The sequence below is a fragment of the Hyperolius riggenbachi genome, chromosome 4 (genome assembly GCF_040937935.1).
Source record: "Hyperolius riggenbachi isolate aHypRig1 chromosome 4, aHypRig1.pri, whole genome shotgun sequence".
Taxonomy (NCBI): Eukaryota; Metazoa; Chordata; class Amphibia; order Anura; family Hyperoliidae; genus Hyperolius; species Hyperolius riggenbachi.
In genome coordinates this window covers 502,722,213-502,749,419 of record NC_090649.1, presented here as the reverse complement: position 1 = coordinate 502,749,419, position 27,207 = coordinate 502,722,213, and the positions used below count along the sequence as shown (strand labels likewise).

Below are 27,207 nucleotides of genomic sequence, written 5' to 3'. Positions count from 1 at the left end.
CCCTGGGAACTGTCACAGCAGTGGCCTGGCAGGTAAAGCTTATCTCTCAATGGCTGCCATGTCACTGCCCTGGGCTGTCCCCAGCAGATGCCACACAAAAGAGCCCTCCTTCCCATCCATTGTCTCCCCCCAGCCATTCCTCAGCATGGGGGTCTGTGAGCACAGGACTGACAGCCAGTGAGCTGTGAGATTTATTACACTCACATTACAGATAAAGCAGGATGAATGCAATGAGGCCAGATTTCCAGCGCTGTCAGTATGCCTTGCATAATTCACACACATCTCATAGCAACCCAACAACAAGGCCAGCAATGCGGCAGCTTACCTTGTAACTGCTTGAACCTCCCCTCTAGCTGGTTGTAGTTGAAGGGGACCTGTGCTGTGTATCCCGGAGCGGACAATGGCCCTGATAAGCTAGAGGTCCTTTGCAGCTCCATTGGAGTCGGAGAGCTATGAGATTCATAAACTGCAGAGACCTCCAAACAAATATCCAGACAGCTCAGAGGCGCAGAACGCAAAGGGTTAAATCAAGTGTGAAAAATCCAGCAGGAAGTCTAGGTCAGGATGTGAGCACTACAAGTACCAGCCAGGCTTTCCATCTCCAATGGGGGGGGGGGGGGGGGGGGTCAGTGCAGGACGCAGGGGGGCTCAGAGCAGCACACGGGAGGGGGGAGACCTCAGCACGCCAGGGAGTTCCCAGCCACAATCCACCTCCTGCACCTCCTGCACCTCCACACGCCTGGCTGCTCTGCCACTTAATCAGAAGCCACTCTGTGTATTTAGTGGTGATGTCACTTGATTAGCATAAGACATTGTAAAGGAGGCTGTACCAAAGCTGCCCAGGAGAGGGTGGAGGGCTTCCCCCCTAACAGCAGCAAGTCTGAGGACACAGGAGTGGATGGGGGTCAGAGGCTGGCTGCACAGGGGGCTCTGCTAGCGTGGCTGCACACAATGTACGCTCCACAACAAAGCTGATGGAATTACAAGCTTTTGTTTGAGAGCCTCATGTAACGGAAAAGTCTCAGATTACCATCAAGAGGAAGCTGCTCTCCCTGCCTGCCTGTCACATACATGTGCTGGAGAGTCTGTCCTCCAGGAGAGGCTGCTGTCACATACATGTGCTGGGGAGTCTGTCCTCCAGGAGAGGCTGCTGTCACATGCGTGTGCTGGAGAGTCTATCCTCCAGGAGAGGCTGCTGTCACATACGTGTGCTGGGGAGTCTGTCCTCCAGGAGAGGCTGCTGTCACATGAGTGTGCTGGGGAGTCTATCCTCTGAGGGAGGCTGCTTTCACATGCGTGTGCTGGGGAGTCTATCCTCCATGAGAGGCTGCAGTCACATGTGCTGGGGAGTCTGTCCTCCAGGAGAGGCTGCTGTCACATACGTGTGCTGGGGAGTCTATCCTCCAGGAGAGGCTGCTGTCACATACGTGTGCTGGGGAGTCTATCCTCCAGGAGAGGCTGCTGTCACATGCGTGTGCTGCAGAGTCTATACTCCAGGGGAGGCTGCTGTCACATGCGTGTGCTGGGGAGTCTGTCCTCCAGGAGAGGCTGCTGTCACATACGTGTGCTGGAGAGTCTGTCCTCAAGGAGAGGCTGCTGTCACATACGTGTGCTGGGGAGTCTATCCTCCGAGAGAGGCTGCTGTCACATGCGTGTGCTTGGGAGGCTATCCTCTGAGGGAGGCTGCTGTCACATGCGTGTGCTGGGGAGTCTATCATCCAGGAGAGGCTGCTGTCACATACGTGTGCTGGGGAGTCTATCCTCCAGGAGAGGCTGCTGTCACATGCGTGTGCTGGGGAGTCTGTCCTCCAGGGGAGGCTGCTGTCACATACATGTGCTGGGGAGTCTATCCTCCAGGAGAGGCTATGGCTGCTGTCACATGCGTGTGCTGGGGAGTCTATCCTCCTAGAGAGGCTGCTGTTACATGCGTGTGCTGGAGAGAATCTATCCTCCAGGAGAGGCTGCTGTCACATGCGTGTGCTGGGGAGTCTATCCTCTGAGGGAGGCTGCTGTCACATGCGTGTGCTGGGGAGACTATCCTCTGAGGGAGGCTGCTGTCACATGCGTGTGCTGGGGAGTCTATCATCCAGGAGAGGCTGCTGTCACATACATGTGCTGGAGAGTCTATCCTCTGGCGGAGGTTGCTGTCACATGCGTGTGCTGGGGAGTCTATCCTCCAGGAGAGGCTGCTGTCACATACATGTGCTGGAGAGTCTATCCTCCTGGAGAGGCTGCTGTCACATACATGTGCTGGAGAGTCTGTCCTCCAGGAGAGGCTATGGCTGCTGTCACATGCATGTGCTGGAGAGACTATCCTCCGGGGGAGGCTGCTGTCACATACATGTGCTGGGGAGTCTATCCTCCGAGGGAGGCTATTGCTGCTGTCACGTATGTGTGCTGGAGAGTCTATCCTCCAGGGGAGGCTGCTGTCACATACATGTGCTGGAGAGTCTATCCTCCGAGAGAGGCTATGGCTGCTGTCACATACATGTGCTGGGGAGTCTATCCTGCTATGGCTGCTGTCACATGCGTGTGCTGGGGAGTCTATCCTCCGAGGGAGGCTGCTGTCACTCATGTGTCATCCGGGGGAGGCCATCAGTGCATGTGAGGGGACTGCGACCAGCGCTGCCAGAGAGAAGGTGATTATGTGCTCAGGATTCCAGGTAATCACATTGAACTGGAACACAGGAACAATACAAAGGAGAGCTGAAGAGGACCTGTCACTGGGAAGATGCCCACAACTACATTGACAGCTACAACCCAACGGCCAAACTCAAAATAAAAATTCTACGTGTGATCGCAGTGAGATGTGGCAATGAGCCTGAAAGCAAAGAAAAAGTGCTGTTATTGTAGCAAAACTGTTTATTAAAGTGTCAATCAGCCTAAGTGGGGACCACATTATTATGTGGAAGCCGGGGCTGTCCCTGTGGGGGAACCACGCTAGCCTGTGTGACAAAAATGGCACCCAGGCTGCAAACTGAATTCCCCAAGTCACTTTACTGAGCTAAGGAACGTGCGGAGAAACGACAAACGCCATGAGATGAATAAATCTGATCTGATGTAACCCCTGGTTGGCTCATCTGGGGAGGGAAGATGCCTCATGTATTTATGTCTTTATATTCGCAGAGATTTTTATTTCTGCGCCTCCGCCCTCCTGCATGGTTCACAAACAAATAGCACAATCACTAAGCTTATGGCGCAGCGATCAGGAAGATCTCCACCTTATCGATTTCTGATTCGAAACAAGAAAAGGTTTTCCCAATTGAGGGGTGCAGCATTTTCCACTGTCCAACACCAGCACTTCGCCACCTTTAGTCACTTTAAAAAACCAGCTATGGTATCACAAGTCAGGCGGACCAGTGATGACATCGCCAGTTGGGGGGACCAGTGAAGGCCTAGCGAGTCGGGCGGACCAGTGAGGACATCGCCAGTTGGGGGGACCAGTGATGACATCGCCAGTTGGGGGGACCAGTGAGGACATCGCCAGTTGGGCGGACCAGTGAGGACATCGCCAGTTGGGCGGACCAGTGAGGACATCGCCAGTTGGGCGGACCAGTGAGGACATCGCCAGTTGCGGGGACCAGTGATGACATCGCCACGTCACCTGACCACATTCCACTGTTCTGAGGGATTGTGGACTCTCTGTGCCACAGGGGCACCATGTCACCTGACCACATTCCACTGTTCTGAGGGATAGTGGACTCTCTGTGTCAATTGTTTTTAGGGTGGTCAGTGATTTATTGTTGTGCTTAATAAAGGTTTCATACATTTTTCAAGTTCTGAGCGGCAGCATGAGCTTTTTTCTAAGATAATTGACCTACTTGTACATGCAGCTGCTCCTGTTTAAATACAGTTATGAACGGTATTTACGGGTGAGTTGAGATAGACAAATAATTTTTGTTGCTATAGTGGACTCTGTGCCACAGGGGCACCATGTCACCTGACCACATTCCACTGATCTGATGGATTCTGGACTCTCTGTGCCACAGGGCACTACGTCACCTGACCACATTCCACTGATCTGAGGGATTGTGGACTCTTTGTGTCACGGGGCACCACGTCACCTGACCACATTCCACTGATCTGAGGGATTGTGGACTGTGTCACAGGGCACCATGTCACCTGACCACATTCCACTGATCTGATGGATTGTGGACTCTGTGCCACAGGGGCACCACGTCACCTGACCACATTCCACTGATCTGAGGGATTGTGGACTCTCTGTGCCACAGGGGCACCACGTCACCTGACCACATTCCACTGTTCTGATGGATTCTGGACTCTCTGTGCCACAGGGCACCATGTCACCTGACCACATTCCACTGTTCTGAGGTATTGTGGACTATCTGTGTCACAGGGCACCATGTCACCTGACCACATTCCACTGATCTGATGGATTCTGGACTCTCTGTGCCACAGGGCACTACGTCACCTGACCAAATTCCACTGTTCTGAGGTATTGTGGACTATCTGTGTCACAGGGCACCATGTCACCTGACCAAATTCCACTGTTCTGAGGGATTGTGGACTCTCTGTGCCACAGGGCACCACGTCACCTGACCACATTCCACTGATCTGATGGATTGTGGACTCTGTGCCACAGGGGCACCACGTCACCTGACCACATTCCACTGATCTGAGGGATTGTGGACTCTCTGTGCCACAGGTGCACCACGTCACCTGACCACATTCCACTGATCTGAGGGATAGTGGACTCTGTGCCACAGGGGCACCATGTCACCTGACCACATTCCACTGATCTGAGGGATTGTGGACTCTCTGTGTCACGGGGCACCACGTCACCTGACCACATTCCACTGATCTGAGGGATTGTGGACTCTCTGTCACAGGGGCACCACGTCACCTGACCACATTCCACTGTTCTGATGGATTGTGGGCTCTCTGTGCCACAGGGGCACCATGTCACCTGACCACATTCCACTGATCTGAGGGATTGTGGACTCTCTGTGTCACGGGGCACCACGTCACCTGACCACATTCCACTGATCTGAGGGATTGTGGACTCTCTGTGCCACAGGGGCACCATGTCACCTGCCCACATTCCACTGATCTGAGGGATTGTGGACTCTCTGTCACAGGGGCACCACGTCACCTGACCACATTCCACTGTTCTGAGGTATTGTGGACTCTCTGTCACAGGGCACCACGTCACCTGACCACATTCCAATGATCTGAGGGATTGTGGACTCTCTGTGTCACAGGGCACCATGTCACCTGACCACATTCCACTGATCTGAGGGATTGTGGACTCTCTGTGCCACAGGGGCACCATGTCACCTGACCACATTCCACTGTTTTGAGGGATAGTGGACTCTGTGCCACAGGGGCACCATGTCACCTGACCACATTCCACTGTTCTGAGGGATTGTGGACTGTGCCACAGGGGCACCACGTCACCTGACCACATTCCACTGTTCTGAGGTATTGTGGACTGTGCCACAGGGGCACCACGTCACCTGACCACATTCCACTGTTCTGAGGGATTGTGGACTCTGTGCCACAGGGGCACCACGTCACCTGACCACATTCCACTGATCTGAGGGATTGTGGACTCTCTGTGCCACAGGGGCACCATGTCACCTGACCACATTCCACTGTTCTGAGGGATTGTGGACTGTGCCACAGGGGCACCACGTCACCTGACCACATTCCACTGTTCTGAGGGATTGTGGACTGTGCCACAGGGGCACCACGTCACCTGACCACATTCCACTGTTCTGAGGTATTGTGGACTCTCTGTGTCACAGGGGCACCACGTCACCTGACCACATTCCACTGATCTGAGGGATAGTGGACTCTGTGTCACAGGGGCAGCACGTCACCTGACACAAGTACATAGCTCCACCCTCTGCACACAACCTCCACAGCAGCAGGCGGCTCACCAAGCCTGGAAGTAGATAAAACAGAAAGACTGCGGATGGCGGTATTCAGGGTCATTCACCTGCAGGGATGGTGCGCAGGCCACATTGCTGCTGTATTTCCATCATAGAGGAGGAGGAATGTGCAAGTCAATATTAGTATAATCTGCAGGGTAGCTTTATACAGGGCTGGGCACATTCCAGGAGACGGGCAGGTGAGGCTCAGTGACCTGTAATGTATAGAAACCTGCAAATATCCCCAACCACAAGTATGAGAAACCACAGGAGCTGCAGCTTCTCATCCCACCACCAGGGGCGCTCCGAACCTGCAGCCTCTCATCCCACCACTGGGGGCGCTCCAAACCTGCAGCAAATATCCCCAACCACAAGTATGAGAAACCACAGGAGCTGCAGCTTCTCATCCCACCACTGGGGGCGCTCCGAACCTGCAGCTTCTCATCCCACCACCGGGGGCGCTCCAAACCTGCAGCCTCTCATCCCACCACCAGGGGAGCTCCAAACCTGCAGCAAATATCCCCAACCACAAGTATGAGAAACCACAGGAGCTGCAGCCTCTCATCCCACCACCGGGGGAGCTCCAAACCTGCAGCCTCTCATCCCACCACCGGAAGCGCTCCAAACCTGCAGCTTCTCATCCCACCACTGGGGGAGCTCCAAACCTGCAGCTTCTCATCCTACCACCGGGGGCGCTCCAAACCTGCAGCTTCTCATCTCACCACCGGGGGTGCTCCAAACCTGCAGCCTCTCATCCCACCACCGGGGGCGCTCCAAATCTGCAGCTTCTCATCCCACCACTGGGGGAGCTCCAAACCTGCAGCTTCTCATCCTACCACCGGGGGCGCTCCAAACCTGCAGCGAATATCCCCAACCACAAGTATGAGAAACCACAGGAGCTGCAGCTTCTCATCCCACCACTGGAGGCGCTCCAAACCTGCAGCCTCTCATCCCACCACCAGGAGCGCTCCAAACCTGCAGCTTCTCATCCCACCACTGGGGGAGCTCCAAACCTGCAGCTTCTCATCCTACCACCGGGGGCGCTCCAAACCTGCAGCTTCTCATCTCACCACCGGGGGTGCTCCAAACCTGCAGCTTCTCATCCCACCCTCGGGGGCGCTCCAAACCTGCAGCTTCTCATCCCACCACTGGGGGAGCTCCAAACCTGCAGCTTCTCATCTCACCACCGGGGGTGCTCCAAACCTGCAGCCTCTCATCCCACCACCGGGGGCGCTCCAAACCTGCAGCTTCTCATCCCACCACTGGGGGAGCTCCAAACCTGCAGCTTCTCATCCCACCACCGGGGGCGCTCCAAACCTGCAGCTTCTCATCCCACCACTGGGGGAGCTCCAAACCTGCAGCTTCTCATCCTACCACCGGGGGCGCTCCAAACCTGCAGCGAATATCCCCAACCACAAGTATGAGAAACCACAGGAGCTGCAGCTTCTCATCCCACCACCGGGGGCGCTCTAAATCTGCAGCTTCTCATCTCACCAGCGGGGGAGCTCCAAACCTGCAGCAAATATCCCCAACCCCAAGTGTGAGAAACCACAGGAGCTGCAGCTTCTCATCCCACCACCGGGGGCGCTCCAAACCTGCAGCTTCTCATCCCACCACTGGGGGTGCTCCAAACCTGCAGCCTCTCATCCCACCACCGGGGGCGCTCCAAACCTGCAGCTTCTCATCCCACCACTGGGGGAGCTCCAAACCTGCAGCTTCTCATTCTACCACCGGGGGCGCTCCAAACCTGCAGCGAATATCCCCAACCACAAGTATGAGAAACCACAGGAGCTGCAGCTTCTCATCCCACCACCGGGGGCGCTCCAAACCTGCAGCTTCTCATCCCACCACTGGGGGTGCTCCAAACCTGCAGCCTCTCATCCCACCACCGGGGGCGCTCCAAACCTGCAGCTTCTCATCCCACCACTGGGGGAGCTCCAAACCTGCAGCTTCTCATCCCACCACTGGGGGAGCTCCAAACCTGCAGCTTCTCATCTCACCACCGGGGGTGCTCCAAACCTGCAGCTTCTCATCCCACCACCGGGGGCGCTCCAAACCTGCAGCTTCTCATCTCACCACCGGGGGTGCTCCAAACCTGCAGCTTCTCATCCCACCACCGGGGGCGCTCCAAACCTGCAGCTTCTCATCCCACCACTGGGGGAGCTCCAAACCTGCAGCTTCTCATCCTACCACCGGGGGCGCTCCAAACCTGCAGCGAATATCCCCAACCACAAGTATGAGAAACCACAGGAGCTGCAGCTTCTCATCCCACTACCGGGGGAGCTCCAAACCTGCAGCTTCTCATCTCACCACCGGGGGTGCTCCAAACCTGCAGCTTCTCATCCCACCACCGGGGGCGCTCCAAACCTGCAGCTTCTCATCCCACCACCGGGGGAGCTCCAAACCTGCAGCTTCTCATCTCACCACCGGGGGTGCTCCAAACCTGCAGCTTCTCATCTCACCACCGGGGGCACTCCAAACCTGCAGCAAATATCCCCAACCCCAAGTGTGAGAAACCACAGGAGCTGCAGCCTCTCATCCCACCACTGGGGGCGCTCCAAACCTGCAGCCTCTCATCCCACCACCGGGGGTGCTCCAAACCTGCAGCTTCTCATCCCACCATCGGGGGCGCTCCAAACCTGCAGCTTCTCATCCCACCACCGGGGGTGCTCCAAACCTGCAGCTTCTTATCCCACCACCGGGGGTGCTCCAAACCTGCAGCCTCTCATCCCACCACCGGGGGCGCTCCAAACCTGCAGCTTCTCATACCACCACTGGGGGAGCTCCAAACCTGCAGCTTCTCATCCTACCACCGGGAGCGCTCCAAACCTGCAGCTTCTCATCTCACCACCGGGGGTGCTCCAAACCTGCAGCTTCTCATCTCACCACCAGGGGAGCTCCAAACCTGCAGCAAATATCCCCAACCCCAAGTGTGAGAAACCACAGGAGCTGCAGCCTCTCATCCCACCACCGGGGGCGCTCCAAACCTGCAGCCTCTCATCCCACCACCAGGGGCGCTCCAAACCTGCAGCTTCTCATCCCACCACTGGGGGAGCTCCAAACCTGCAGCTGCTCATCCTACCACCGGGGGCGCTCCAAACCTGCAGCTTCTCATCTCACCACCGGGGGTGCTCCAAACCTGCAGCTTCTCATCTCACCACCGGGGGCACTCCAAACCTGCAGCTTCTCATCCCACCACTGGGGGAGCTCCAAACCTGCAGCTGCTCATCCTACCACCGGGGGCGCTCCAAACCTGCAGCTTCTCATCTCACCACCGGGGGTGCTCCAAACCTGCAGCTTCTCATCTCACCACCGGGGGCACTCCAAACCTGCAGCAAATATCCCCAACCACAAGTGTGAGAAACCACAGGAGCTGCAGCCTCTCATCCCACCACTGGGGGCGCTCCGAACCTGCAGCTTCTCATCCCACCACCGGGGGCGCTCCAAACCTGCGGCCTCTCATCCCACCACCGGGGGCGCTCCAAACCTGCAGCTTCTCATCCTACCACCGGGGGCGCTCCAAACCTGCAGCTTCTCATCTCACCACTGGGGGAGCTCCAAACCTGCAGCTTCTCATCCCACCACCGGGGGCGCTCCAAACCTGCAGCTTCTCATCCCACCATCGGGGGCGCTCCAAACCTGCAGCTTCTCATCCCATCACCGGGGGCGCTCCAAACCTGCAGCTTCTCATCCCACCACCGGGGGAGCTCCAAACCTGCAGCTTCTCATCTCACCACCGGGGGTGCTCCAAACCTGCAGCTTCTCATCCCACCACCGGGGGCGCTCCAAACCTGCCGCTTCTCATCCCACCACCGGGGGAGCTCCAAACCTGCAGCTTCTCATCCCACCACCGGGGGTGCTCCAAACCTGCAGCTTCTCATCCCACCACCGGGGGCGCTCCAAACCTGCAGCTTCTCATCCCACCACCGGGGGAGCTCCAAACCTGCAGCTTCTCATCCCACCACCGGGGGTGCTCCAAACCTGCACTGAAATCTGACTTCAGGAATAACCAGAAACCCCTAAATCCTTTCAAGCGTCTCCTTCACTGCAGTGAGTGGGCAGCTGTGTACAAGTCCTGGGTATGTATACAGTGATCAGTCTGGAGGGGCTGGAGGAAGACGTAGGTGTGTATACAGTGATCAGCCTGGAGGAATCCCCAGGTATGTATACAGTGATCAGCCTGGAGGAATCCCCAGGTATGTATACAGCGATCAGCCTGGAGGGGGCTGGAGGAATCCCCAGGTATGTATACAGCGATCAGCCTGGAGGGGGCTGGAGGAAGCCCCAGGTATGTATACAGTGATCAGTCTGGAGGGGCTGGAGGAAGACGTAGGTGTGTATACAGTGATCAGCCTGGAGGAATCCCCAGGTATGTATACAGTGATCAGCCTGGAGGAATCCCCAGGTATGTATACAGCGATCAGCCTGGAGGGGGCTGGAGGAAGCCCCAGGTATGTATACAGTGATCAGCTTGGAGGAGGCTGGAGGAAGCCCCGGGTATGTATACAGTGATCAGTCTGGAGGGAGCTGGAGGAAACCCCAGGTATGTATACAGTGATCAGCCTGGAGGAGGCTGGAGGAAGCCCCAGGCTTGTATACAGTAATCAGCCTACAGGAGGCTGGAGGAATCCCCAGGTATATAAAGAGTGATCAGCCTGGAGGGGGTTGGAGGAAGCCCCGGGTATGTATACAGTGATCAGCATGGAGGGGGCTAGATGAAGCCTCGGGTATGTATACAGTGATCAGCCTGGAGGGGGCTGGACGAAGCCCCAGGTATGTATACAGTGATCATCCTGGAGGAAGCCCCGGGTATGTATAGAGTGATCAGCCTGGAGAGGGCTGGAGGAAACCCCAGGTATGCATACAGTGATCAACCTGGAGGGGGCTGGACGAAGCCCCAGGTATGTATACAGTGATCAGCCTGGAGGAAACCCCAGGTATGTATGTGTACAGTGATCAGCCTGGAGGGTGCTGGAGGAAGACCCAGGTATGTATACAGTGATCAGCCTGGAGGAAGCCCCAGTTATGTATACAGTGATCAGCCTGGAGGAAGCCCCGGGTATGTATACAGTGATCAGCCTGGAGGGGCTAGAGGAAGCCCCGGGTATGTATACAGTGATCAGCCTGGAGGGGCTGGAGGAAGCCCCAGGTATGTATACAGTGATCAGCCTGGAGGGGCTAGAGGAAGCCCCGGGTATGTATACAGTGATCAGCCTGGAGGGGCTGGAGGAAGCCCCAGGTATGTATACAGTGATCAGCCTGGAGGGGCTAGAGGAAGCCCCGGGTATGTATACAGTGATCAGCCTGGAGGGGCTGGAGGAAGCCCCAGGTATGTATACAGTGATCAGCCTGGAGGGGCTGGAGGAAGCCCCAGGTATGTATACAGTGATCAGCCTGGAGGAGGCTGGAGGAAGCCCCAGGTATGTATACAGTGATCAGCCTGGAGGGGCTGGAGGAAGCCCCAGGTATGTATACAGTGATCAGCCTGGAGGGGCTGGAGGAAGCCCCAGGTATGTATACAGTGATCAGCCTGGAGGGGCTAGAGGAAGCCCCGGGTATGTATACAGTGATCAGCCTGGAGGGGCTGGAGGAAGCCCCAGGTATGTATACAGTGATCAGCCTGGAGGGTGCTGGAGGAAGCACCGGGTATGTATACAGTGATCAGCCTGGAGGGGGCTGGAGGAAGCCCCAGGTATGTATACAGTGATCAGCCTGGAGGGGCTGGAGGAAGCCCCAGATATGAATAATTTTCTTCTCCCTCGCCATCTTAGGTTCTTTAACAAAAAGTCTATTTCCCCTCTGAAGCAACAGGTGCACTTTGCCAGCTAACGGAAGCTCCATCCATGTGCTTTATTCTGCTGTAATAGAACATGAGAAGCGCCGGCTGATGAGAAAACAAGCAGTTATTTGACTCAGTTTGAAGTGTTTGATGGTCTTGTGGTTAGTGAGTCATCCAGCTGTCATTTCACAAGTAACTGTGCAGATTTCCCCAGAGTCTGAAGTGAATAACCGTATGATTGTAGAATGATTGGTATGTGTAGTGCAGCTAAGAAATACAACATTAGTACCAAAGAAGAGTTTCATTGTTTCCAGTACAGGAAGAGTTAAAAAACTTCACTTGTTATCTATGCAAAAGAGCTTCTAATTTAGTCAGAGAGCAATGCTATTTTCTGAAGCACTTTTCTCAACCTCTCTCTCACGGTTTCTGGTTTATAAATATTATAATTTTTATATAGCACTGACCTCCTCCGCAGCACTGTACAGAATATATATTCTTGTCACTTAGAGAGTCTGAAGTCTCCCTAAATCACTGTTTTTATTTCACAATCCTATTAGACATGATTACCCTGCATGAAACGCTGCATCCCTGCGGCTGCGGTCTCAAGTAATCCCCCTGAAATCCCCGGGGGAAGATTAGGGGCGCGCTTCCATATAGAGGCGGAGCTTTGGGCTGTACCTCTGCCTCTACTCTGTCAATCTGCACGGATCTCCACCTCTCCCCGCCCCTCTCAGTCTTCCTTCACAGAGAGGGGCGGGGAAAGGAGGCGATCTGCACACAGACCGACTATAGCAGAGGCGGAGCTACAGCCCAAAGCTCTGCCTCCCCGGGCAGCAAAATCCACCAGCAGGAAAGTCGTGGATTTTTGCCCCAGGAATTTTTTTAGATTCATTGAGGGATTCATTGAGATTTTGGCCACAGGGATGCAGCATTTCAGAGGGGGCAATCATGCTTAACAGCATTGTGACGTAAAAACAGTGATGTAGGGAGGTCTTAGAGTCTCTAACTGTCCCTCAGAGGAGCTCACACTCTAATCCTACCATAGTCATAGTCTAATGTCCTACCATATTATTATGTATTTATATAGCACTGACATCTTCTGCAGCACATTACAGAGTACATAGTCATGTCACTGACTGTCCTCAGAGGAGCTCACACTCTAATCCTACCATAGTGATAGTGTAATGTCCTACCATATTATTATGTATTTATATAGCACTGACATCTTCTGCAGCACATTACAGAGTACATAGTCATGTCACTGACTGTCCTCAGAGGAGCTCACACTCTAATCCTACCATAGTCATAGTCTAATGTCCTCCCATATTATTATTATGTATTTATATAGCACTGACATCTTCTGCCAGCACATTACAGAGTACATAGTCATGTCACTGACTGTCCTCACAGGAGCTCACACTCTAATCCTACCATAGTCATAGTGTAATGTCCTACCATATTATTATTATGTATTTATATAGCACTGACATCTTCTGCAGCACATTACACAGTACATAGTCATGTCACTGACTGTCCTCAGAGGAGCTCACACTCTAATCCTACCATAGTCATAGTGTAATGTCCTACCATATTATTATTATGTATTTATATAGCACTGACATCTCCTGCAGCACATTACAGAGTACATAGTCATGTCACTGACTGTCCTCAGAGGAGCTCACACTCTAATCCTACCATAGTCATAGTCTAATGTCCTACCATATTATTATTATGTATTTATATAGCACTGACATCTTCTGCAGCACATTACAGAGTACATAGTCATGTCACTGACTGTCCTCAGAGGAGCTCACACTCTAATCCTACCATAGTCATAGTGTAATGTTCTACCATATTATTATTATGTATTTATATAGCACTGATATCTCCTGCAGCACATTACAGAGTACATAGCCATGTCACTGACTGTCCCTAGAGGAGCTCACACTCTAATCCTACCATAGTCATAGTCTAATGTCCTACCATATTATTATTATGTATTTATATAGCACTGACATCTTCTGCAGCACATTACAGAATACATAGTCATGTCACTGACTGTCCTCAGAGGAGCTCACACTCTAATCCTACCATAGTCATAGTGTAATGTTCTACCATATTATTATTATGTATTTATATAGCACTGACATCTTCTGCAGCACATTACAGAGTACATAGTCATGTCACTGACTGTCCTCAGAGGAGCTCACACTCTAATCCTACCATAGTCATAGTGTAATGTTCTACCATATTATTATTATGTATTTATATAGCACTGACATCTTCTGCAGCACATTACAGAGTACATAGTCATGTCACTGACTGTCCTCAGAGGAGCTCACACTCTAATCCTACCATAGTCATAGTGTAATGTTCTACCATATTATTATTATGTATTTATATAGCACTGACATCTTCTGCAGCACATTACAGAGTACATAGTCATGTCACTGACTGCCCTCAGAGGAGCTCACACTCTAATCCTACCATAGTCATAGTGTAATGTTCTACCATATTATTATTATGTATTTATATAGCACTGACATCTTCTGCCGCACATTACAGAGTACATAGTCATGTCACTGACTGTCCTCAGAGGAGCTCACACTCTAATCCTACCATAGTCATAGTCTAATGTCCTACCATATTATTATTATGTATTTATATAGCACTGACATCTTCTGCAGCACATTACAGAGCACATAGTCATGTCACTGACTGTCCTCAGAGGAGCTCACACTCTAATCCTACCATAGTCATAGTGTAATGTCCTACCATATTATTATTATGTATTTATATAGCACTGACATCTTCTGCAGCACATTACAGAGTACATAGTGATGTCACTGACTGTCCTCAGAGGAGCTCACAATCTAATCCCTGCCATAGCCATAGTCTAATGTCCTACCATATTATTATGTATTTATATAGCACTGACATCTTCTGCAGCACATTACAGAGTACATAGTCATGTCACTGACTGCCCTCAGAGGAGCTCACACTCTAATCCTACCATAGTCATAGTGTAATGTTCTACCATATTATTATTATGTATTTATATAGCACTGACATCTTCTGCAGCACATTACAGAGCACATAGTCATGTCACTGACTGTCCTCAGAGGAGCTCACACTCTAATCCTACCATAGTCATAGTCTAATGTCCTACCATATTATTATGTATTTATATAGCACTGACATCTTCTGCAGCACATTACAGAGTACATAGTCATGTCACTGACTGCCCTCAGAGGAGCTCACACTCTAATCCTACCATAGTCATAGTCTAATGTCCTACCATATTATTATGTATTTATATAGCACTGACATCTTCTGCAGCACATTACAGAGTACATAGTCATGTCACTGACTGCCCTCAGAGGAGCTCACACTCTAATCCTACCATAGTCATAGTGTAATGTCCTACCATATTATTATTATGTATTTATATAGCACTGACATCTTCTGCAGCACATTACAGAGTACATAGTCATATCACTGTCTGTCCTCAGAGGAGCTCACACTCTAATCCTACCATAGTCATAGTCTAATGTCCCACCACATTATTATTATGTATTTATATAGCACTGACATCTCCTGCAGCACATTACAGAGTACATAGTCATGTCACTGACTGTCCTCAGAGGAGCTCACAATCTAATCCTACCATAGTCATAGTGTAATGTCCTACCATATTATTATTATGTATTTATATAGCACTGACATCTCCTGCAGCACATTACAGAGCACATAGTCATGTCACTGACTGTCCTCAGAGGAGCTCACACTCTAATCCTACCATAGTCATAGTCTAATGTCCTACCATATTATTATTATGTATTTATATAGCACTGCCATCTCCTGCAGCACATTACAGAGTACATAGTCATGTCACCTACTGTCCTCAGAGGAGCTCACACTCTAATCCTACCATAGTCATAGTGTAATGTCCTACCATATTATTATTATTATGTATTTATATAGCACTGACATCTTCTGCAGCACATTACAGAGTACACAGTCATGTCACTGACTGTCCTCAGAGGAGCTCACACTCTAATCCTACCATAGTCATAGCCCAATGTCCTACCATATTATTATTATGTATTTATATAGCTCTGACATCTTCTGCAGCATATTACAGAGCACATAGTCATGTCACTGACTGTCCTCAGAGGAGCTCACAATCTAATCCTACCATAGTCATAGTCCAATGTCCTACCATATTATTATTATTATGTATTTATATAGCACTGACATCTTCTGCAGCACATTACAGAGTACATAGTCATGTCACTGACTGTCCTCAGAGGAGCTCACAATCTAATCCTACCATAGTCATAGCCCAATGTCCTACCATATTATTAATATGTATTTATATAGCTCTGACATCTTCTGCAGCACATTACAGAGCACATAGTCATGTCACTAACTGTCCTCAGAGGAGCTCACACTCTAATCCTACCATAGCCATAGTCTATTGTCCTACCATATTATTATATATTTATATAGCACTGACATCTTCTGCAGCACATTACAGAGTACATAGTCATGTCACTGACTGTCCTCAGAGGAGCTCACACTCTAATCCTACCATAGTCATAGTCTAATGTCCTCCCATATTATTATTATGTATTTATATAGCAGTGACATATTCTGCAGCACATTACAGAGCACAGTCATGTCACTGACTGTCCTCAGAGGAGCTCACAATCTAATACTACCATAGTCATAGCCTAATGTCCTACCATATTATTACATATTTACATAGCACTGACATCTTCTGCAGCACTGTATTATTATTATTATTATTTAGTATTTATATAGCGCCGACATATTACACAGCGCTGTACAGTATATATATATATATATATATATATATATATATATATATATATATATTGTCTTGTCACTAACTGTCCATCAAAGGAGCTCACAATCTAATCCCTACCATTGCCATATGTCTATATTATGTAGTGTAAGAACTGTAGTCTAGGGCCAATTTACTTATCCGTATGTTTTTGTAATGTAGGAGGAAACCGGAGTGCCCGGAGGAAACCCACGCAGACACAGAGAGAACATACAAACTCTTTGCAGATAGTGCCCTGGCTGGGATTCGAACCAGGGACCCAGCGCTGCAAGACGAGAGAGCTAACCACTACGCCACCGTGCTGCCCAGAGTACAGAGTACATAGTCATATCACTGACTGTCCTCAGAGGAGCTCACACTCTAATCCTGCCATAGTCATAGTCTAATGTCCTACCATATTATTATTATGTATTTATATAGCACTGACATCTCCTGCAGCACATTACAGAGTACATAGTCATGTCACTGACTGCCCTCAGAGGAGCTCACAATCTAATCCTACCATAGTCATAGCCCAATGTCCTACCATATTATTAATATGTATTTATATAGCACTGACATCTCCTGCAGCACATTACAGAGCACATAGTCATGTCACTAACTGTCCTCAGAGGAGCTCACACTCTAATCCTACCATAGTCATAGTCTAATGTCCTACCATATTATTATTATGTATTTATATAGCACTGACATCTTCTGCAGCACATTACAGAGTGAAGCTCACAGTCTAATCCTACCATAGTCATATACTCTCCCTGACTGTGGTCACTGTGGGCAGCCGGTAGCGGGCGGCAGGACATGCTGATTCCCTGACTGCGGTCACTGTGGGCAGCCGGTAGCGGGGGGCAGGACATGCTGATTCCCTGACTGAGGTCACTGTGGGCAGCCGGTAGCGGGATACAGGACATGCTGATTCCCTGACTGAGGTCACTGTGGGTAGCCGGTAGCAGGATGCAGGACATGCTCATTCCTTGACTGCGGTCACTGTGGGCAGCCGGTAGCAGGATACAGGACATGCTGATTTCCTGACTGCGGTCACTGTGGGCAGCCGGTAGCGGGATGCAGGACATGCTGATTCCCTGACTGCGGTCACTGTGGGCAGCCGGTAGCGGGATGCAGGACATGCTGATTCCCTGACTGCGGTCACTGTGGGCATCCAGTAGCGGGGGGCAGGACATGCTCATTCCCTGACTGCGGTCACTGTGGGGAGTCGGTAGCAGGATACAGGACATGCTGATTCCCTGACTGCGGTCACTGTGGGCAGCCGGTAGCAGGATACAGGGCATGCTGATTCCCTGACTGCGGTCACTGTGGGCAGCAGGTAGCGGGATGCAGGACATGCTCATTCCCTGACTGCGGTCACTGTGGGCAGCCGGTAGCAGGATACAGGACATGCTGATTCCCTGACTGCGGTCACTGTGGGCAGCCGGTAGCAGGATACAGGGCATGCTGATTCCCTGACTGCGGTCACTGTGGGAAGCCGGTAGCGGGATACAGGACATGCTGATTCCCTGACTGAGGTCACTGTGGGGAGCCGGTAGCGGGATGCAGGACATGCTCATTCCCTGACTGCGGTCACTGTGGGGAGTCGGTAGCGGGATACAGGACATGCTGATTCCCTGACTGCGGTCACGGTGGGCAGCCGGTAGCGGGATGCAGGACATGCTGATTCCCTGACTGCGGTCACTGTGGGCAGCCGGTAGCGGGATGCAGGACATGCTGATTCCCTGACTGAGGTCACTGTGGGGAGCCGGTAGCAGGATACAGGACATGCTGATTCCCTGACTGCGGTCACTGTGGGCAGCCGGTAGCGGGATGCAGGACATGCTCATTCCCTGACTGCGGTCACTGTGGGGAGTCGGTAGCAGGATACAGGACATGCTGATTCCCTGACTGCGGTCACTGTGGGCAGCCGGTAGCGGGATACAGGACATGCTGATTCCCTGACTGCGGTCACTGTGGGCAGCCGGTAGCGGGATACAGGACATGCTGATTCCCTGACTGCGGTCACTGTGGGCAGCCGGTAGCGGGATACAGGACATGCTCGGGATTCATGGTTAGGGCATTCCAGTAAAGTGGATCGCACATCACAAGGCTCTCATGTGCACATCAGCCGCCAGCCATGACTTTCTATCACATCCTCACTTGTTGAATAAGCGGTCTGTTGAATTGTGCGTCTTCAGCTAATGTGGAATTGATGACCGGAGGAATGCTGAACCTCCCATCACAGTTCCATAGCCTCATTGTCACCCGGCCTCCAGCAACCATGAGAGAGAGGACTATTATCAGTGTGAGGAATCAGCAGACTTTACTAGACTGGAGATAATGATATATTTACCAGGAACCACATAACTTACTGCCAACAGAAGCTGCTTTCATTGCTGTGCAGTACATGGGTAATAGCTATAGATACAGTGGTGTAGCAATAGGGGATGCAGTACATGGGTAATAGCAATAGATACAGTGGTGTAGCAATAGGGGATGCAGTACATGGGTAATAGCTATAGATACAGTGGTGTAGCAATAGGGGATGCAGTACATGGGTAATAGCAATAGATACAGTGGTGTAGCAATAGGGGATGCAGTACATGGGTAATAGCTATAGATACAGTGGTGTAGCAATAGGGGATGCAGTACATGGGTAATAGGTATATAGTGGTGTAGCAATAGGGGATGCAGTACATGGGTAATAGGTATATAGTGGTGTAGCAATAGGGGATGCAGTACATGGGTAATAGCTATAGATACAGTGGTGTAGCAATAGGGGATGCAGTACATGGGTAATAGCTATAGATACAGTGGTGTAGCAATAAGGGATGCAGTACATGGGTAATAGCTATAGATACAGTGGTGTAGCAATAGGAGATGCAGTACATGGGTAATAGCTATAGATACAGTGGTGTAGCAATAGGGGATGCAGTACATGGGTAATAGCTATAGATACAGTGGTGTAGCAATAGGGGATGCAGTACATGGGTAATAGGTATATAGTGGTGTAGCAATAGGGGATGCAGTACATGGGTAATAGCTATAGATACAGTGGTGTAGCAATAGGGGATGCAGTACATGGGTAATAGGTATATAGTGGTGTAGCAATAGGGGATGCAGTACATGGGTAATAGCTATAGATACAGTGGTGTAGCAATAGGGGATGCAGTACATGGGTAATAGCTATAGATATAGTGGTGTAGCAATAGGGGATGCAGTACATGGGTAATACGTATAGATATAGTGGTGTAGCAATAGGGGATGCAGTACATGGGTAGTAGCTATAGATATAGTGGTGTAGCAATAGGGGATGCAGTACATGGGTAATAGCTATAGATACAGTGGTGTAGCAATAGGGGATGCAGTACATGGGTAATAGCTATAGATACAGTGGTGTAGCAATAGGGGATGCAGTACATGGGTAATAGCTATAGATACAGTGGTGTAGCAATAGGGGATGCAGTACATGGGTAATAGCTATAGATACAGTGGTGTAGCAATAGGGGATGCAGTACATGGGTAATAGCTATAGATACAGTGGTGTAGCAATAGGGGATGCAGTACATGGGTAATAGGTATAGATATAGTGGTGTAGCAATAGGGGATGCAGTACATGGGTAATACGTATAGATATAGTGGTATAGCAATAGGGGATGCAGTACATGGGTAGTAGCTATAGATATAGTGATGTAGCAATAGGGGATGCAGTACATGGGTAATAGCTATAGATACAGTGGTGTAGCAATAGGGGATGCAGTACATGGGTAATAGCTATAGATACAGTGGTGTAGCAATAGGGGATGCAGTACATGGGTAATAGCTATAGATACAGTGGTGTAGCAATAGGGGATGCAGTACATGGGTAATAGGTATAGATATAGTGGTGTAGCAATAGGGGATGCAGTACATGGGTAATACGTATAGATATAGTGGTGTAGCAATAGGGGATGCAGTACATGGGTAGTAGCTATAGATATAGTGGTGTAGCAATAGGGGATGCAGTGCATGGGTAATAGCTATAGATACAGTGGTGTAGCAATAGGGGATGCAGTACATGGGTAATAGCTATAGATACAGTGGTGTAGCAATAGGGGATGCAGTACATGGGTAATCGGTATAGATATAGTGGTGTAGCAATAGGGGATGCAGTGCATGGGTAATAGCTATAGATACAGTGGTGTAGCAATAGGGGATGCAGTACATGGGTAATAGCTATAGATATAGTGGTGTAGCAATAGGGGATGCAGTACATGGGTAATAGGTATAGATATAGTGGTGTAGCAATAGGGGATGCAGTACATGGGTAATAGGTATATAGTGGTGTAGCAATAGGGGATGCAGTACATGGGTAATAGCTATAGATACAGTGGTGTAGCAATAGGGGATGCAGTACATGGGTAATAGCTATAGATACAGTGGTGTAGCAATAGGGGATGCAGTACATGGGTAATAGGTATAGATATAGTGGTGTAGCAATAGGGGATGCAGTAGATGGGTAATATGTATAGATATAGTGGTGTAGCAATAGGGGATGCAGTACATGGGTAGTAGCTATAGATATAGTGGTGTAGCAATAGGGGATGCAGTGCATGGGTAATAGCTATAGATACAGTGGTGTAGCAATAGGGGATGCAGTACATGGGTAATAGCTATAGATACAGTGGTGTAGCAATAGGGGATGCAGTACATGGGTAATAGGTATAGATATAGTGGTGTAGCAATAGGGGATGCAGTGCATGGGTAATAGCTATAGATACAGTGGTGTAGCAATAGGGGATGCAGTACATGGGTAATAGCTATAGATATAGTGGTGTAGCAATAGGGGATGCAGTACATGGGTAATAGGTATAGATATAGTGGTGTAGCAATAGGGGATGCAGTACATGGGTAATAGGTATAGATATAGTGGTGTAGCAATAGGGGATGCAGTACATGGGTAATAGCTATAGATACAGTGGTGTAGCAATAGGGGATGCAGTACATGGGTAATAGGTATAGATATAGTGGTGTAGCAATAGGGGATGCAGTACATGGGTAATAGGTATATAGTGGTGTAGCAATAGGGGATGCAGTACATGGGTAATAGCTATAGATACAGTGGTGTAGCAATAGGGGATGCAGTACATGGGTAATAGCTATAGATACAGTGGTGTAGCAATAGGGGATGCAGTACATGGGTAATAGCTATAGATACAGTGGTGTAGCAATAGGGGATGCAGTACATGGGTAATAGGTATATAGTGGTGTAGCAATAGGGGATGCAGTACATGGGTAATACGTATAGATATAGTGGTGTAGCAATAGGGGATGCAGTACATGGGTAATAGCTATAGATACAGTGGTGTAGCAATAGGGGATGCTGTACATGGGTAATAGCTATAGATACAGTGGTGTAGCAATAGGGGATGCTGTACATGGGTAATAGCTATAGATACAGTGGTGTAGCAATAGGGGATGCAGTACATGGGTAATAGCTATAGATACAGTGGTGTAGCAATAGGGGATGCAGTACATGGGTAATACGTATAGATACAGTGGTGTAGCAATAGGGGATGCAGTACATGGGTAATAGCTATAGATACAGTGGTGTAGCAATAGGGGATGCAGTACATGGGTAATACGTATAGATACAGTGGTGTAGCAATAGGGGATGCAGTACATGGGTAATAGCTATAGATACAGTGGTGTAGCAATAGGGGATGCAGTACATGGGTAATAGCTATAGATACAGTGGTGGTAGTGGTAATAGGTAGAGAAACAAAACACACAGCCGGACCATTCACGCTAAAACATGAATAACAGACTATCAAAAGAGCAAGGCCACCTCCCATCCGCGTTTACTGCACCCCCCCCCCCCCCACACACACACGTTTAGTGCACCCCCCGCGTTTACTGCACCCCTCCCTGATTTACCAAACATTCATCAGATTCCTCCTGACATATCAGATGTGAAAGCTTGGATCCCCACCCCCTTAGTTCAGATTGGGGAGTGATGTAGGATCTGCTGGATCTGGCCCCCGTGATTGGTAGAATGCCTGATCCCAGTCTGATCTCTGTAGATGAATAGAGGGGAGCAGATGATTTATATCCAGGAGTGATGAGACCCGGAGGGGTTGTGTTTCCATCAGGTAACAGCAGCTGAAGGAGCTGGGTAGCATTTCATCCTTACAGTACTCAGTAACATTATAGGACATCTGTACAGAGGTCAGCTGTGTCTCTCCACTGACTCGAAGCTGTTCCTTCCACCAAGAAATGTGCCAGAGTAACTTCCATCAGGATTCTGCAGCTTTTACCAAGTGCATCCTTGTTTATTGGTGCTGAAACGGAGGCGACATGGGGGAGAGCTCACCGCTAGTACTTTTTACCAGGCGTTACATAAAATACCGAGCGCACATTATGTACGTTACACATTGCGTTCGACACACTGAGCGTATTCTGCTTGTTTACACGCACAGGACACTGTCTGACGGTTACACAAGCTAAGTATACATTGTTTCCACGCACAGGACACTGTCTGCCGGTTACACAAGCTAAGTATACATTGTTTACACGCACATGACACTGTCTGCCGGTTACACAAGCTAAGTATACATTGTTTACATGCACATGACACTGTCTGTCGGTTACACAAGCTAAGTGTACATTGTTTACACGCACACGACACTGTCTGCCGGTTACACAAGCTAAGTATACATTGTTTACACGCACATGACACTGTCTGCCGGTTACACAAGCTAAGTATACATTGTTTACACGCACATGACACTGTCTGCCGGTTACACAAGCCAAGTATACATAGTTTACATGCACACGACACTGTCTGCCGGTTACACAAGCTAAGCATACATTGTTTACACGCACACGACACTGTCTGCCGGTTACACAAGCTAAGCATACATTGTTTACATGCACGTGACACTCTGCCGGTTACACAAGCTAAGCATACATTGTTTACACGCACATGACACTGTCTGCCGGTTACACAAGCTAAGTATACATTGTTTACATGCACACGACACTGTCTGCCGGTTACACAAGCTAAGCATACATTGTTTCCACGCACATGACACTGTCTGCCGGTTACACAAGCTAAGTATACATAGTTTACATGCACACGACACTGTCTGCCGGTTACACAAGCTAAGCATACATTGTTTACACGCACACGACACTGTCTGCCGGTTACACAAGCTAAGCATACATTGTTTACATGCACGTGACACTCTGCCGGTTACACAAGCTAAGCATACATTGTTTACATGCACACGACACGGTCTGCCGGTTACACAAGCTAAGCATACATTGTTTACACGCACACGACACTGTCTGCCGGTTACACAAGCTAAGCATACATTGTTTACACGCACACGACACTGTCTGCCGGTTACACAAGCCAAGTATACATAGTTTACACGCACATGACACTGTCTGCCGGTTACACAAGCTAAGTATACATTGTTTACATGCACACGACACTGTCTGCCGGTTACACAAGCTAAGTATACATTGTTTACATGCACATGACACTGTCTGCCGGTTACACAAGCTAAGTATACATTGTTTACACGCACACGACACTGTCTGCCGGTTACACAAGCTAAGTATACATTGTTTACATGCACACGACACTGTCTGCCGGTTACACAAGCTAAGTATACATTGTTTACACGCACATGACACTGTCTGCCGGTTACACAAGCCAAGTATACATTGTTTACATGCACACGACACTGTCTGCCGGTTACACAAGCTAAGTATACATTGTTTACACGCACATGACACTGTCTGCCGGTTACACAAGCTAAGTATACATTGTTTACACGCACATGACACTGTCTGCCGGTTACACAAGCTAAGCATACATTGTTTCCACGCACACGACACTGTCTGCCGGTTACACAAGCCAAGTATACATAGTTTACACGCACATGACACTGTCTGCCGGTTACACAAGCTAAGTATACATTGTTTACACGCACATGACACTGTCTGCCGGTTACACAAGCTAAGTATACATAGTTTACACGCACATGACACTGTCTGCCGGTTACACAAGCTAAGTATACATTGTTTACATGCACAGGACACTGTCTGCCGGTTACACAAGCCAAGTATACATTGTTTCCACGCACACGACACTGTCTGCCGGTTACACAAGCTAAGTATACATAGTTTACATGCACACGACACTGTCTGCCGGTTACACAGGACAAGTATACATTGTTTACACGCACATGACACTGTCTGCCGGTTACACAAGCCAAGTATACATTGTTTACACACACATGACACTGTCTGCCGGTTACACAAGCTAAGCATACATTGTTTACACGCACATGACACTGTCTGCCGGTTACACAAGACAAGTATACATTGTTTCCACGCACAGGACACTGTCTGACGGTTACACAAGACAAGTATACATTGTTTCCACGCACAGGACACTGTCTGCCGGTTACACAAGCTAAGTATACATTGTTTACACGCACATGACACTGTCTGCCGGTTACACAAGCTAAGTATACATTGTTTACACGCACATGACACTGTCTGCCGGTTACACAAGCTAAGCATACATTGTTTCCACGCACACGACACTGTCTGCTGGTTACACAAGCCAAGTATACATAGTTTACACGCACATGACACTGTCTGCCGGTTACACAAGCTAAGTATACATTGTTTACACGCACATGACACTGTCTGCCGGTTACACAAGCTAAGTATACATTGTTTACACGCACAGGACACTGTCTGCCGGTTACACAAGCCAAGTATACATTGTTTCCACGCACACGACACTGTCTGCCGGTTACACAAGCTAAGTATACATAGTTTACATGCACACGACACTGTCTGCCGGTTACACAAGACAAGTATACATTGTTTACACGCACATGACACTGTCTGCCGGTTACACAAGCCAAGTATACATTGTTTACACACACATGACACTGTCTGCCGGTTACACAAGCTAAGCATACATTGTTTACACGCACATGACACTGTCTGCCGGTTACACAAGCTAAGCATACATTGTTTCCACGCACATGACACTGTCTGCCGGTTACACAAGCTAAGTATACATTGTTTACATGCACACGACACTGTCTGCCGGTTACACAAGCCAAGTATACATTGTTTCCACGCACATGACACTGTCTGCCGGTTACACAAGCTAAGTATACATAGTTTACATGCACACGACACTGTCTGCCGGTTACACAAGACAAGTATACATAGTTTACACACACATGACACTGTCTGCCGGTTACACAAGCCAAGTATACATTGTTTACACGCACATGACACTGTCTGCCGGTTACACAAGCTAAGTATACATAGTTTACATGCACACGACACTGTCTGCCGGTTACACAAGCTAAGTATACATAGTTTACACGCACAGGACACTGTCTGCCGGTTACACAAGCTAAGTATACATTGTTTACATGCACACGACACTGTCTGCCGGTTACACAAGCTAAGTATACATTGTGTACACACACGACACTGTCTGCCGGTTACACAAGCTAAGTATACATTGTTTACATGCACATGACACTGTCTGCCGGTTACACAAGCTAAGCATACATTGTTTACACGCACATGACACTGTCTGCCGGTTACACAAGCTAAGTATACATTGTTTACATGCACACGACACTGTCTGCCGGTTACACAAGCTAAGCATACATTGTTTCCACGCACATGACACTGTCTGCCGGTTACACAAGCTAAGTATACATAGTTTACATGCACACGACACTGTCTGCCGGTTACACAAGACAAGTATACATTGTTTACACGCACATGACACTGTCTGCCGGTTACACAAGCCAAGTATACATTGTTTACACACACATGACACTGTCTGCCGGTTACACAAGCTAAGCATACATTGTTTACACGCACATGACACTGTCTGCCGGTTACACAAGCTAAGCATACATTGTTTCCACGCACATGACACTGTCTGCCGGTTACACAAGCTAAGTATACATTGTTTACATGCACACGACACTGTCTGCCGGTTACACAAGCCAAGTATACATTGTTTCCACGCACATGACACTGTCTGCCGGTTACACAAGCTAAGTATACATAGTTTACATGCACACGACACTGTCTGCCGGTTACACAAGCCAAGTATACATTGTTTACACGCACATGACACTGTCTGCCGGTTACACAAGCTAAGTATACATAGTTTACATGCACACGACACTGTCTGCCGGTTACACAAGCTAAGTATACATAGTTTACACGCACAGGACACTGTCTGCCGGTTACACAAGCTAAGTATACATTGTTTACATGCACACGACACTGTCTGCCGGTTACACAAGCTAAGTATACATTGTGTACACACACATGACACTGTCTGCCGGTTACACAAGCTAAGTATACATTGTTTACATGCACATGACACTGTCTGCCGGTTACACAAGCTAAGCATACATTGTTTACACGCACATGACACTGTCTGCCGGTTACACAAGCTAAGTATACATTGTTTACATGCACACGACACTGTCTGCCGGTTACACAAGCTAAGCATACATTGTTTCCACGCACGTGACACTGTCTGCCGGTTACACAAGCTAAGTATACATTGTTTACATGCACATGACACTGTCTGTCGGTTACACAAGCTAAGTATACATTGTTTACAC

At 49.3% G+C, this 27,207-nt stretch overlaps 1 protein-coding gene across 2 annotated transcripts in view; it reads right to left on the bottom strand.

The window, feature by feature from the left end:
* The window catches only part of SPTBN1 (spectrin beta, non-erythrocytic 1), a 393,630-nt gene that overhangs the window by 266,669 nt on the left and 99,754 nt on the right, over window positions 1-27,207 (bottom strand). The window contains exon 1 of one of the 2 annotated variants that reach the window (XM_068233128.1): window positions 326-633. The exons of the other annotated variant lie outside the window; for it this stretch is intronic. Within the exon in view, the coding sequence (XP_068089229.1) occupies window positions 326-437 (112 nt within the window). The 5' untranslated portion in view covers window positions 438-633. Of the gene's footprint in view, window positions 1-325; window positions 634-27,207 lie in introns of those variants that run through there. 2 annotated transcript variants of the gene reach the window in all.